Genomic DNA, 13,370 nt, shown 5'->3' on the forward strand with positions numbered 1-13,370 from the left:
TAACAATTTTGATCAAATCCACCCTGGTTTCCCTTCCCTCCAGCTCCTCCCCTCCCCTCCCCATCCTGTGTGCTTTCAGAAAACACACCCACCATTCATCTACATCCTCTGTCCCAAGAAGGTCTTCCCTCCCTCTCCCTTGGGAGTCACTTGTCTACTTCAAAGCTCTTTTTTTTTAAATGTAGATTCTGCACATGAGAGAGAATATGAAATATTTGTCTCTTGGTATTGGCTTATTTTTGCTTAATGATTTACATTCCAAAATTTTCTGCAAATAACACAATTTTGTTCTTTTTGGCTGAACCAAGATCCACTGTGTATATATACATTCATGTGCATTCATCTCTACACCTGTTTTATTTAACTACTGGCCTGTACTTGAACACCTTTTGGTAAAAATTCATAGGTGTTCAGGCCCCATGTTGTACCCTGACATTGATTCCTTCAGATAAACACCCAGAGCTATAGCAGAGTCCGACTATAGTTCTCTTTCCTAGTTTTCCTTTTAATATTTATGTATTATGTGGATTTTTTCTTGTTTTTTGGTTTTTCAAGACAGTTTTTCTCTGTGTAGCCCTGACTATCATAGAACTCACTTTGTAGACCAGGCTGGTGAGAAACTCAGGGATTCATCTGCCTCCCAAATGCTGAGATTAAAGGTGTGAGCTACCACCCGGCTATTACATTTTTAATTAGTTAAGGTTAATTTAATTTAATATTATTTATTTACTTATTAGGTTTTTGAGACAGAGTTTCTCCGTGTAGCCCTGGTTGTTCAGGAACTTGTTCTGTAGACCAGGCTAGCCCCACTCAGATCCTCCTGCTTCTGTTTCCAGAGTGCTGGGATTAAAGGTGTGTGATACTATGACCAGCTACCTACCTCTGTGCTTTTGAATGGTATTTTCCTGATGACTAGAGATGTTAAACATTTTTCATGTATTTATTGGTAATTTGTGTTTCTTTTTCTGACTGTTGAATGCATTTGCTTATTCATTGATTGGATACTGTTATGAATTATGCATGAGTGGGGAACCCGAGGGTATCCTGTGTGTGCAGAGAAACATGCCGGGCAGATGTGGCAGATGCATGCCATTTAAGCATGGCAGCAGTGGCAGCCATGGTCCGTAATTCACAACCCAGATGCTGCATCCACGTGGAGAGTTTATTTTAATAATAGATGAAGAGAAGACAGGAAGGGGGGAGAACAGAGAAAAAGAGGGGAGGAGGAGGAGGAGGAGGAGGAGGAGAGAGGTCCAGGGTGCTCACCTCCTGGGAGGAAAACCAGAAAAAAGAGAGGGAGGGGAAGAGTTTTTCCTTAGAATGAGGCTTTTATGTCAGGACGTAGGGTGGCCCCAAGGGGTGGGATTTCAAGAGGAAGGAGGATTAGAATATTAAGACATCCTGGTCTGTTGTTGGCTGTCGTTTGCATTTGAGGTCTGTGTATATTCTGGATGTTGTTGATCTCTTGTCAGAGAAAATAGCTGGCAGTGATTTTTCCCCCATTCTCCAGGCCTTCTCCTCACTCCAGTCAGTGTTCTTTCTGCTGCTCAGAAGGGATTTTTTTGTGACTTTGGAGCAGTTTGACTCTTCAGTTCTTACAGGTAAATCCTGAGTCATTATAATCATATCCTGATTCTAATGGGAGCATGATCTGGGTCTCATGTAGTCCTGCCTCAAACTCTTGTCTCTTCAGTGGAGGATAACTTGGAAATTCTGGGTCTCCTGACTCCACTTCCAAAGAGTTAAATTACATGTGCATACCACCTAGCACCATTTCTGAGGTGCTGGGGCCAGAGAGATGGTTGTTAAGGTCCCAGCACCTAAATGGTGGCTCACAACCCTTTATGGCTACATTTCCAAGGGATCTGGCACCCTCTTGTGGTCTCCTTGGGCACTGCATATAAGTAATGCACAGACAGGCAGGCAACACCCACATACATGAAATTAAAAACAATTTTGAGGTTGAGTTTATTATGTAGCTTTCCTATTATGTAGTTTCTTTCTACTGGATATGAGTTCAAAGGTATGTGTCACCTTTGTGTGTCACAGCCAGACTAAAAATAAATCTTAAAAAACAATTAAAGTTCTGTATTTCTAGTTCTCATCTAGTATCTAATGGTCCTTTCCACATGTCACCTCTCCTTGCAAACATACGTCCATGTTTTGTTTCAGATTCATAGAGGAACAGGAAAGTTCTGGGTTTCCTACTCCACTAGATTTTGTTTTGGGTATTTTTTCCCGATACTTTTTTGTCGTTTTTTTGAGTCAGGGTCTTTCTGTGTAGACCTGGTTGTCTTGGAATTCTGTATGTCTACCAAGCTGCCTTCAAACTCAAGAGATCATCCAGCTTGCCTCCAAGTTCCTGGTTTAAATTATTTATTTTTATTTATTTGTTGTTTTGCCTAGATGCATGTCTGTGTGAGGGTATCAGATCTTGGTGTTACAGACAGTTGTTAGCTGCCATGTGGGTGCTGGGAATTGAATCTGAGTTCTCTGGAAGAGCAGTTGGTGCTCTTAAGCATTGAGCCATCTCTCTAGCCCCAGTTCCTGGTTTAAACATGTGTGCCATGCCTTGCCTGTGGAGTTGGAGTTTTTTTTTTTTTTTTTTTTTTTTTTTTTTTTTTTTTTTTTTTGTGTGTGTGTGTGTGTGTGTGTGTGTGTGTGTGTGTGTGTGTGTGTGGTGTGTGTGTTCTTGCACACCATAGCTGAAGTGTGTATGTCAGAGAACAGTTTGCAAGAGTCAGTCTCTTATTCCACATGTGGGTACAAGCGATGAAACTCAGCTTGTCAGGCTTGGCAGCAAGCACCATTAACCCTCTTGCCATCTGTGTTTAGGTTTTGATACTCATCTACTGTAGCCTTGGCTAGCTCCAGGCTGACTCCCTTCCCTTCCCTCTTTGGTTTGGGTTCTGTTTATCTCTCTTCTTTTTCTTTTCTTTTTGTTGAGATTGTGGTCTCACTATATATTCTATTCTTGCCTCACATTTGTCCATGTCTTGGTTTAGCCTCTCCAGTGCTGGAGTTATATTATGCTGTGGAATAATCATTTTGTACACTGTGAAGATTTGTCACTGTGATTGGTTTAATAAAGAAGCTGATTGGCCAATAGCTGAACAGAATCAGGTTAGACAGGAGAGCCACACTAGGAGAATACTGGGAGGAAGAAGGGTGGAGTCTGGAGTCACCAGCCAGCCAGAGATGGAGTCCACAAACTTGCCATGTTAATAAAGGTACCATCACATGGCAGAGAGTAAATAAGGAATATGTGTTAACTTAAAATGTAAGAGCCAGTTAGAAATAAGCCTGAGCCATTGGCCAAGCATTTATAATTAATATAAGCCTAATTGTGTTTGAGAGCAGCCATAGGACAGGAAACCTCTGCCTACATATATACAGTCACAAAGTTCTGTATTGTTTGTTTGTGTTTCTAGGGATTGAATTTTAGGGTCTTGTGCATACTGGATGCTTTAACCAGTGAGCTGTATCTTCAACCTTTCATACATTCACATTTGTACTTCTTGATTTTCATCATCTGACCACTGCAGGACTGAATATCTGGATCTGGAATCTGCAGTCAAAAAGGCCAGCACCAGAGGTGACCACTCAGGCTCATCTTCCTAACTGTTGCATTTGCATGAGAGACTAGAATTTGACCAGAACGTCATTGTCTCAGCATCATCAGAGGGACAGAGAAGAGCAGAGACACCAGTGAGACCAGATGTGCACTGTCACCACATTTCACTTGAGGTACTTGTAGGTTTCATTTCTCTTGCTGTGAGAAAACACTCTCAAAAACCAAATTTAGGGAAACTTAGGAGGATGGGGAAGGTTAATCTTAGTTCAAAGTCATAAGTTACAGTCCATCATATTGGAGGGAGGCACAACTGCAGGAACTTGAAACAGCTGGTCATACAACAGCCACAGCTAGGAGCAGAGAGAGAATAAATGCATGTGTACATCTGTCTCTCCTCTTATGTAGTTTGGTAACCCAAAGCAGGGAATTGTGCCACAAGCTTTCATGCTGGGTCTTTCCATATTTATGCAACCAAGACAATCCCCTAGGCCAACCTGATCTAGACATTAAGACTCAATTTCCAGGTTGTTGTAGATTATGGCAAGTACACAAATAGAAGGAACCATCACAATTAAACTTCGGGACAGAAAAAGAGAAAGCAAACACACTCTGAGCTTGTCTTCCAGAGAATAGGCACAGCTTCAATAGCTCAGAGTTTAAAGCATGTACTTGAGCATGTAAATGAGAGGAGTCAATGGTTAAGAGCATACTGTGCTCTAACAGAGGACCTGAGCTCAGTTTCTAGCCCCTCCACAGGGTAGTTCAAAACTGCCTGTAATGCTAGTTCTAGGGACTCTGATCCCCTCTTCTGGACTCTAAGGGTACTGCACTCACATGTACACAAATGCACACACTTACATATAATTAAATAAGTTTCATTTAAAGGACATAAGTAACTCAAGTTTCTGCTAATTGTAATTGATAAATCATAATTGCAAATACTAAGAGAAAAATGTAAGCTTTCCCATCATTGTACTTGAAGCATGAAGAGAGGAATAAAAGCCAATTCTGGTCAGTTAGAGTTAAAAAAAAAACCCCATTGTGATAAATACATTTTGAGTCACAATCTCTGTGTATTGTGCTTCTTGTTTGCTTTTAGATTACACGACCTTTCTTTGTGAAGAAATAATGGCTCCTCTAAAGATACATTGTTTTGTCCAAATCCGATGCCAGAACCGGAGGAAACTTACCCGGGGTTCTCAGTGGAAAGAAGCAGTCATCAAAATAGTACAAAGGAAACAGAAATTTAATCTGGAGGTTTCCTTTAAGTTGGAAGGAAGGAGCAGGGTTTTTCACCTGGATGACAATGTGTCAGCTGTACTGGTTAGTTGCGATGAGACAGGAGTGCATTGTCTGAATTTAAATTTGAAAGATGACACTTCCTTACTCATTGACAAGTTGTCCTCCATAGATGTTGAAAGGTTGAAGTCTTTCCTGGATTTTTTTCATCCATCTGAATCCCAACAACTTGAGGAACCCAAGAGTAGTCAGCATGTTCTTGAGAGCAGTGATCCATTTTGCAAGAAGCCCCAGGAGTCAGTCTGTGTATCCCTGAATACTAAACAAGAAAGGGGTACTCCACTGCCCATGAAGATGCCACTTTGGTGGTCACACCCCAGCAGCAGTCATGTTGAAAAGGAGAGAGCAGAAAAACCGAGCATAAAGAGGAAGAGAAAATCAACACCTAGTGTAGAAATAATTGAGGAGATTCTTCAAGAAAATAATCCTGAATCAGAAAAGAAATACAAGACTTATAACTGCAGGAATAAAGGAAGCAAAGGAGAGAAACCAATGGCTTTAAGAGATCAGGGAAAGCATAACATTGGGAATCTTGACCCTTCATCCAATCCCAACACCTGCCAGGGTCCTAACTTAGATGACACCGTTCTGCCAACACTAACATGGTCTGATGAACATGGATCAAAGTTTAGCCAGGAGACCCAAACGTATAATGACCTCCAGCGTCCTCTTGAGACTTACACAAAGCAACTGAAACGTGAAGGTTTCCCCAATTTGGGAAATACCTGTTACATGAATTCCATTTTACAATCTATTTTTGGGATTCCAACATTTGCAATGAACTTGCTCACACAAGGTATCCCATGGGAGAAAGTTTCTTATGATGATCTTATCAAGCCCTTTTGTCAACTGCTTGTTTTAAAAGACATCCAGAATATAGAGTTCAAGGGGGCGATACTCATGGATGTGAAAAAATCCATTTCCACAGTTGCAAACACATTCTTGGGCGATGAACAGAATGATGCCCATGAATTTCTAAGTCAGTGTTTAGACCTGTTGAAATTGAACATGGAAAAACTAAATGCCATGTATATCACTGAGATGGACAATGAAGTTGAAGAGACATCTCTACCAACATATGAGAATGACATCCCCAAAAGGTTCGTTTGTCCTGTCAGTGCTAATTTTGAAATAGAGCTGCAGAGCTCTATTGTTTGTGAAGCCTGTGGTGAGGCTACTCTCAACACTGAAGTGAGTAATTACCTCTCTGTTGACCTGCACCAAGGGACAAGAGAACACCCTCTATCTATTCAAAAGTCCCTTGATCTTTTCTTTACACCAGAAAAAATTGAGCGTAATTGTGAGAAGTGCAAGAACAAGAATTCAGTTCTCAGGTACACGTTGAAGAGGCTCCCCAGGGTCCTCATTGTTCATCTGAAACGAAACCACTTAACCGCTAATGGATTGTTGGTGAAGAGTAATCAGCCAGTTGAGATTTCTAAGTATCTGAATGTATCGTCTCACTTCAATGAAAACACGAAAGAACCATTTCCTTTGACCGGTAAGACAACTTATGAGGACTGTGATGTCCCAAATGTCCCTGAAGAGATGATGCCTGAGATCCTCAGCCAGCCAATTCCATCCAGGAGTGTGAAGAACTATGAGAAAATTAACGTATATGGAACAGCAGATCGTCACACTACCACTGAGATGTTCAATTATTTTTATGATCTTAAAGAGCAAATGATTCTGGAAGGATCTCAAGAAATGGCTGAACAGCTCCTCCAGAATCCTGGAACTAGATTCCACAAGGAATTCCTTCCTCAGGATTCACCTCCAAGTGTTAGGGATATTCAAGAAGACACAGAGAAGGATATGAATAAGTCTTTAGATTTGAGAGATGACATAGATGATGAATACTCCCTTGGCGCATGGTGGAATCCTGAAAGTACCAATTTTCTGGGAAGCAACTACCTATTAGATGTTATTGATGAGGCAGAAAGTATGGTATTTGGAGATGATCCGCAGAATTACAGACTGGTCAGTGTTGTCAGCCATTTTGGGAGCTCCCAAGATTCAGGTCATTATGTAAGCGATGTGTATGATTTTCAAAAGCAAGCATGGCTCCTGTACAGTGATGTCCAAGTGTTTGAGATCCCAGAGGCCTTGATTCAGGAGAATCGGCTTCACACTGGATACATTTTTTTTTACATGCGAAATGAGCTTTTTGAGTGGCTGCTGAAAAAGGCATCAGAGTGCAAGTTACTTAACACCCCTAAAGAGCAACAGAAGAATATGGATCTTTTCTCAACATTGCTTAATGGCTTTACATACTTCCTTGAAGAATCTTAAATTCTACCCATAATGAAGACTCATCAAGCTCCACGGAAAACTCAGCAAACAAAACAAACAAACAACATGTTAGGACAGAAACCCATATATCCATGATGCAGGTTATGCACCATTTTCTCCTACAAGGCTACAGTGATGCTTTTCATGGTTTTTTTGTTTGCTTTCGTTTGTTTCGTGTTTGTTTTTGTTTTTGTGAGACAGTGTTTTTCTGTGTAGCTTTAGCTGTTCTGGAAGTCACTCTGTAGAGCAGGCTGGCCCCAAACTCAGAGATATACCTTCCTCTGCCTCCCAAGTGCTTTGATCTAAGGTGTGTGCCACTACTCCCCAGCAGCGGGAGGATTTTTTTAAAAATAAGTTTTATTTTTATTTAACGTGTTTTGCCTGCATGTATGTCTGTGTGAAGGTGTTGAGTTTTCTGAAACTGTTATTACAGGCAGTTGTGAGCTGCATGTATGTGCACCGAGCCTTCTCTCTAGCCCTAACACAGTGGTGTTTTCAATGTCATTCTGAAACAACATAACATAGCAAGGAACTGATTAAAGGTCAAATGTTAGTGTCCAACATCATAATGGATTCAGAACCAATACTGATGGACTTAAAAGTGTGGGAAACAGTGTGTAAAATGTCTTATTTTGTTAGTGTATATATGAATTGCTCATGTCATCTGGAGGGTTTTCATAGTATTGTTTGCTTTCCCTAAATTCATGTATACCATTCTATTGCCAATTTATTAAAATCATTGTTTTCTATATGTGTTTGTGACTCATTGCAGATGAAAGCATCTAGCTGCTCACCAACTAACTGGTTTTGTGCTTCCTTTTCAGAATTGCAGGACATCAGGGTTACACAGGAAATGAAATAGAGAGTACGGTAAATTTTGCAAATTCAACAGCTCACTAAGGGCTCAGTGGATGACAACACCTGCCATTTAGCACAATGACACAAGTCCTGCAAGTTGTCCTCTGACCTCTATAGGAGCTAGCCCATGAGTATATGCATAAATCAATGAATGGATGAAATCTAATATGATTTTAAATCTCAGTATGTAGTTCTCTCTGGCTGGAAATGTTCTACGAAGATCAGGCTACCATCAGACACAGATTTGTACTTGCCTTGCCTCATATTTAAAGTCTGGACCACAATGCCTAGCATAATAACATTTTAAAGCACTCTTTTAAAAATTTTGAAGTGCCAAATGTACTTGTTGTATTCAAATCCTGATGATATGAGAAAATAGAGTGTTTTAAGGGGCAGGGGGTCTGAGACAGACAGTCCTTTAGGTGAAAGCCTCATTTATTAACACAACCAGCATGGTGGGTTTCTAAAGAGAACATTTCAGTTCATAAGACAAAACAAGGTTCCCCTTAGTTCCCAAGAGATTGAAGAGACCCTGTGCCATGAAGCAGCAGACTTCTTTAATACAAAGTACCAAAGTACCTAGTAGTTTTCAGCCTGTTATCCTGATTCCTGGGTAGCAAGGGGAAGGATAAGCCAGCTGGTGTTGCTGGCTATGAGGTGTGTAGCCTGATCTGAGATACCCACATCTGTTTGAGATGCACAAAAAATAGTATGGATCCTCTGAAGGGCCTGGGGATTTCAGTAGGTCAGAGCACTTGCTGTGTCAGCAGAAGGACCTGAGTTCAAATCCCCAGTACCCACATAACAAGCTCCTCATTGCCATGTACGCCTGTGACTCAGCACTGGGGAGTAGACACAGGTGGATTCCACAGCTCACTAACCAATCAACGTGGCCACAATGGGAAGTGTAAGGTTCAGGTGTGGGACATTCACCAGAGAAAACTGCTGGGACGATGTGCTAAGGTCTGGGACCCTGTTCCATAGTTAGATTGTATTTCAAAAAGGAAACGTGGAAAGTGATAGAAAACACTCCATGTCCTCTTGCCTTCGTGTGTGCATGCTCACAGGTGGAGGAAACACGACACAAATGGTATTTTCCAAATTCCACTTTTGGTCTGGAGAAATGGTTAAGCTCACTTGCTACACTTTCAGAGGACCAAGGTTCTATTCCCAGTGTCCACATGGTGGTTTCCACCCTCTGTAACTCCAGATACAGAGAATCAAATACCTCTTCTGGTTTTTGGTATGCAGACAAAACACCTCTCCATAATAGCACTGCCTACTTCCACCATCAAAAAGGCCCATCACAGCTTTGTGGCTAAATTTAAAGCTTATACAGCTCCTAGTAATATACTGTATAAGAACATATATATAAGTTAACATTTTGAGGGTATAAAAATACTACAATCCTGGTAATGTATAAAATATGGGGCAAAATCAGGTGAGGGTGGTAGACAAAAGAAAGGATTAGTTTAGAACAGTGGTTCTCAATACATTTGAGTTCAATACAATAAATTACTGTTATGAAGTAGCAATGAAAACACTTTTATGGTTGAGGGGGTCATCACAGCATGAGGAACTGTGTTACAGAAAGGGTACTATATATTAAGAAGGTTGAAGTCCAGTGGTCTAGAACATCTTTATGATCTGACAGATAATGCTTTGTTCATTCAAAAGAAGGAAAATTTAAATATTTATTCATTTATTTCATGTATATGAGTGTCTGTCTAGACACTTAACAGAAGAAGGAAGCAGATTCCATTACAGATGGTTGTGAGCCACCATGTGGTTGCTGGGAATTGAACTCTGGAAGTGCAGTCAAATGCTCATAACCTCTGAGCCATCTCTCCAGCCCCTTCAAAGTTGTTTTTTTTAAATTTTTTTTTAAAGGAAGAGTCTATATTTACTTCCATATATCAGATCTGGAAAGGAAAAAAAAATGAACACAGTGAACAGGAATTTTCAAAGTGGATGAATTTACATTGAGGCTAAGAGAGTGGACACAATTAAGTGCTTTATAAACATAAAAAAGTCACAGTGAAACACATTTTTGTACAACTAATACAAGCATTAAAAACTTCCCCAGTGGTGGTGGGCCAGTTTTTTTTTTTTTTTTTAAGATTTATTTACTTATTATGTATACAGCATGTATGACTGCAGGCCAGAAGAGGGCACCAAATCTCATTATAGATGGTTGTGAGCCACCATGTGGTTGCTGGGAATTGAACTCAGGACCTCTGGAAGAACACTCAGTGCTCTTAACCTCTGAGCCATCTCTCCAGCCGGGGGCCAGTTTTTTTTTTTTAAACTTCCATGGATTTGTGGCTTTCAAAGTTTTCTTTGTTTCTTTTTAATTTTTTATTCATTTACATACTAACCACAGATCTTCCTGTCATCTCTCCTGCTCCACCACCCCTACCATCCTCTCCCCTCCAACCCACCCCTCATCCCTTCCTCTTATAGGGTAAGTTCTCCCATGGGGGAAAAGCTAAGCCTGGTACATTCATTTGAGGCAGGACCAAGCCCCTCCCAACTTCATCAGGGGTGAGCAAGGTGTCTGACCACATGTAACAGGGTCCAGAAAGCCAGCTCATGCACCAGGAGCAGATCTTGATCACACTGCCAGGGGCCTCAAAATAGACCCTACTACACAACTGTCTGCCGTATGCAGAGTGCCTACTCCAGTTCCATGGAGGCTCCACAGCTATTGGTCCACAGTTCATGAGTTCCCACTAGTTTTGTTTGGTTGTCTCTGCACATTTCTCCATCATGATCTTAACCCCCTTGCTCATAGAATACCCCCTCCCTCTCTTTGACTGGACTACTGGAGCTCAGCCTGGTGCTTGGTTGTGGATCTCTGCATCTACTTCCACCAGTTACTGGATGAAGGCTCTATGATGACAGTTAGGGTATTCACCAATCTGATTATTAGGGTAGGCCAGTGCAGGCACCCTCACAACTATTGCTAGTAGTCTAATCTGGGGTCATCTTGTGAATTCCTGGGAATTTTCCTAGCACAAGGTTTCTCTCTTATCCCATAATGTCTCCCTCTGTCAAGATGTCTCATTCATTGCTCTCCTACTCTGTCCCTCCCCCTGCTAGACCCTCCCATTTCCTCATGTTCTCATCCCCATCCCCTACCCTCTATTGCACATGCCCGCCTCATCCCCAGTTTACTCATGGAGATCACTGTTTCCCCTTCCCAAGGTGATCCACATATCACTCTTAGGATCCTCCTTGTTTCCTATCTTCTTTGGACCTGTGGGTTGTAGTCTGATTATCCTTTGCTTTACATCTACTATCCATGTGTGAGTGAGTACATGCCATGTTTGTATTTCTGAGTCTGGATTACCTCACTCAGGATGATATTTTCTAGTTCCATCTATGTGCCTACAAATTTCATGATGTTATTGTTTGTTTTTTTTCTGCTGAGTAATACTCCACTACGTATATGTACGACATTTTCTTTATCCATTCTTTGGATGAGGGGTTATCTAGGTTGCCTTCAGGTTCTGGCTATTAGGAATAATGCTGCTATGAACACAGTGGAGCAAGTGTCCTTTTGGTATGAGCATCCCTTGGATATATGGCCAGTTTTTTTTTAAGTGTCAGGAAACTGATATCACAGCTCCTTTGGTAGAGTGCTTAACCAACATACAGGAATCCCTGGAATCCACCTTCACCACCATGTAAGCCAGATATGATGGCACAAACTCATAATCATTGCATTTAGGAGATGGAAGCGGGAGGACCAGGAAGGAGTTCAAGGTTTAATAATGAGTTTGAGGACAGCCAGGACTACATAGACTTCATCTCAAATAATGAGGTCAGAGTGTTGAAGGGTTTTTGTTTTGTCTTGTTTTGTTGAGACAGGGTTTCTCTGTGAAACAGTTCTGGCTGCCCTGGAACTCACTCTGTAGACCAGGCTGGCCTTGAACTCAAAGAGATCCTCATGCCTCTGCCTCCGAAGAACTGAGATTAAAGGTGTGCACCACCACTGCCCGGATCTAACATTTCTCTATTTCTGTATATCTGTTCTCTCCTTCTCATTGTGTGACTGAGTGTGAGGATGGGTGGCTGCACCCTGTTATCCTCATCTCCTCCTTCTCCCCTTCCTTCTCCCTCTCATTCTTCTTCCTTCTATTCACTCTTTTTTTCCAGCCTGCCCCATCTCTCCTTCTGTTGACTGTGCAGCTCTTTCTATGCAGACCTGACTGTCTAGGAATTCTGCTTGTCACCCAGGCTTTCTTCAAACTCACATGGATCATCCTGTTTGGCTCTGAAGTTCTGGGATTAAAGGTGTGTGCCTTGCATTGTCTGTGGACTGGGTTCTTTAAATCATATTGATTTATTTGTAATTGCTGGTGTTCCTGAACACAACAGCTGGAGTGTGTAGGTCAGAGAACACTTTGCAAGAGTAAATATCAGTACACACATGGGTGCAAGGAATCAAACTCAGGTTGTCAGGCTTGGCAGCAAGCTCCTTTAACAATAATGACAGGTGATTTTAGTTTTAGACACTGGTCTAGGTAGCTACTATAGAGCTATAGTAATAAAAACAGAATGGTATTGGCATAAAAAGAAGGAGGATCAATGGAATAGAACCAAAGACCCTGACATCAATCGACACACCCATGAGCACCGAATTGTTTTTTTTTTTTTTTTTTTTTTTACAAAAAATTATACAATGGAAAAAAGAAAACGTCTTCAACAAATGGTGTTAGCATAACTAGATGTTGGCATGTAGAAGATTGCAAATAGATACATATATATTGCCATGCATAAAACTCAAATCCATGTAGAACAAAAACCTCAGCATAAATCCAGGTATACTTAATAAAGATAGAATAGAAAGTGGGAAGTAGCCTTGAATGCACTGACACAGGAGACCACTTCCTAAATATAACATCAGTAGCATAGACACTGAGCTCGATAAATGGGGCTTCACAAAATCAAAAATCTCCTGTAAGGAAAAGGAGACTGTCAATAAGACAAAACAGCAGCCTACAGAATGGGAAAAGCTCTTCACCAACCCCACATCTGACAGAGGGCTGATCTCTAAAATATATAAATAATACAATAAACTAGACATCAAAATACCAAATCATCCAATTAAAAATTGGGTGCAGATCTAAACAGAGGCTTGTCAACAGAAGAATCTCAAATGGCCAAGATATACTGAAGGAATTATTCAACATCCTTTGTCATCAGGAAATGCAATGATTTCTATCACCTTTGTGATTTTTTTGTGTGCTTATGTCTCTGCACAACATGCATGCAGTGCCCACAGTGACCACAAGAGGGTGGCAGATCCCTCGGAATCGTAGCCAGAGAGGATTGTGAGCCA

At 41.1% G+C, this 13,370-nt stretch overlaps 1 protein-coding gene and 1 long non-coding RNA gene across 9 annotated transcripts in view; both read left to right on the forward strand.

The window, feature by feature from the left end:
• Positions 1-3,728, forward strand: part of LOC118597696 — a 223,240-nt gene extending 219,512 nt beyond the window's left edge. For all 8 annotated transcript variants that reach the window (XR_004946888.1, XR_004946886.1, XR_004946884.1 and 5 more), the window contains 2 exons: positions 1,511-1,601; positions 3,546-3,728. This is a non-coding gene — a long non-coding RNA (uncharacterized LOC118597696). The remainder of the gene's footprint in view (positions 1-1,510; positions 1,602-3,545) is intronic.
• A 974-nt stretch (positions 3,729-4,702) lies between these two features.
• On the forward strand, positions 4,703-7,261 carry LOC118588271 (ubiquitin carboxyl-terminal hydrolase 29-like). Its single transcript, XM_036194500.1, has one exon. The coding sequence runs from the start codon at positions 4,703-4,705 to the stop codon at positions 7,163-7,165; it is 2,463 nt and encodes an 820-aa protein (XP_036050393.1). The 3' UTR covers positions 7,166-7,261.
• The last annotated feature ends 6,109 nt before the right edge of the window (positions 7,262-13,370 follow it).

This window comes from Onychomys torridus, chromosome 1, assembly GCF_903995425.1.
Source record: "Onychomys torridus chromosome 1, mOncTor1.1, whole genome shotgun sequence".
NCBI classification, from domain to species: domain Eukaryota; kingdom Metazoa; phylum Chordata; class Mammalia; order Rodentia; family Cricetidae; genus Onychomys; species Onychomys torridus.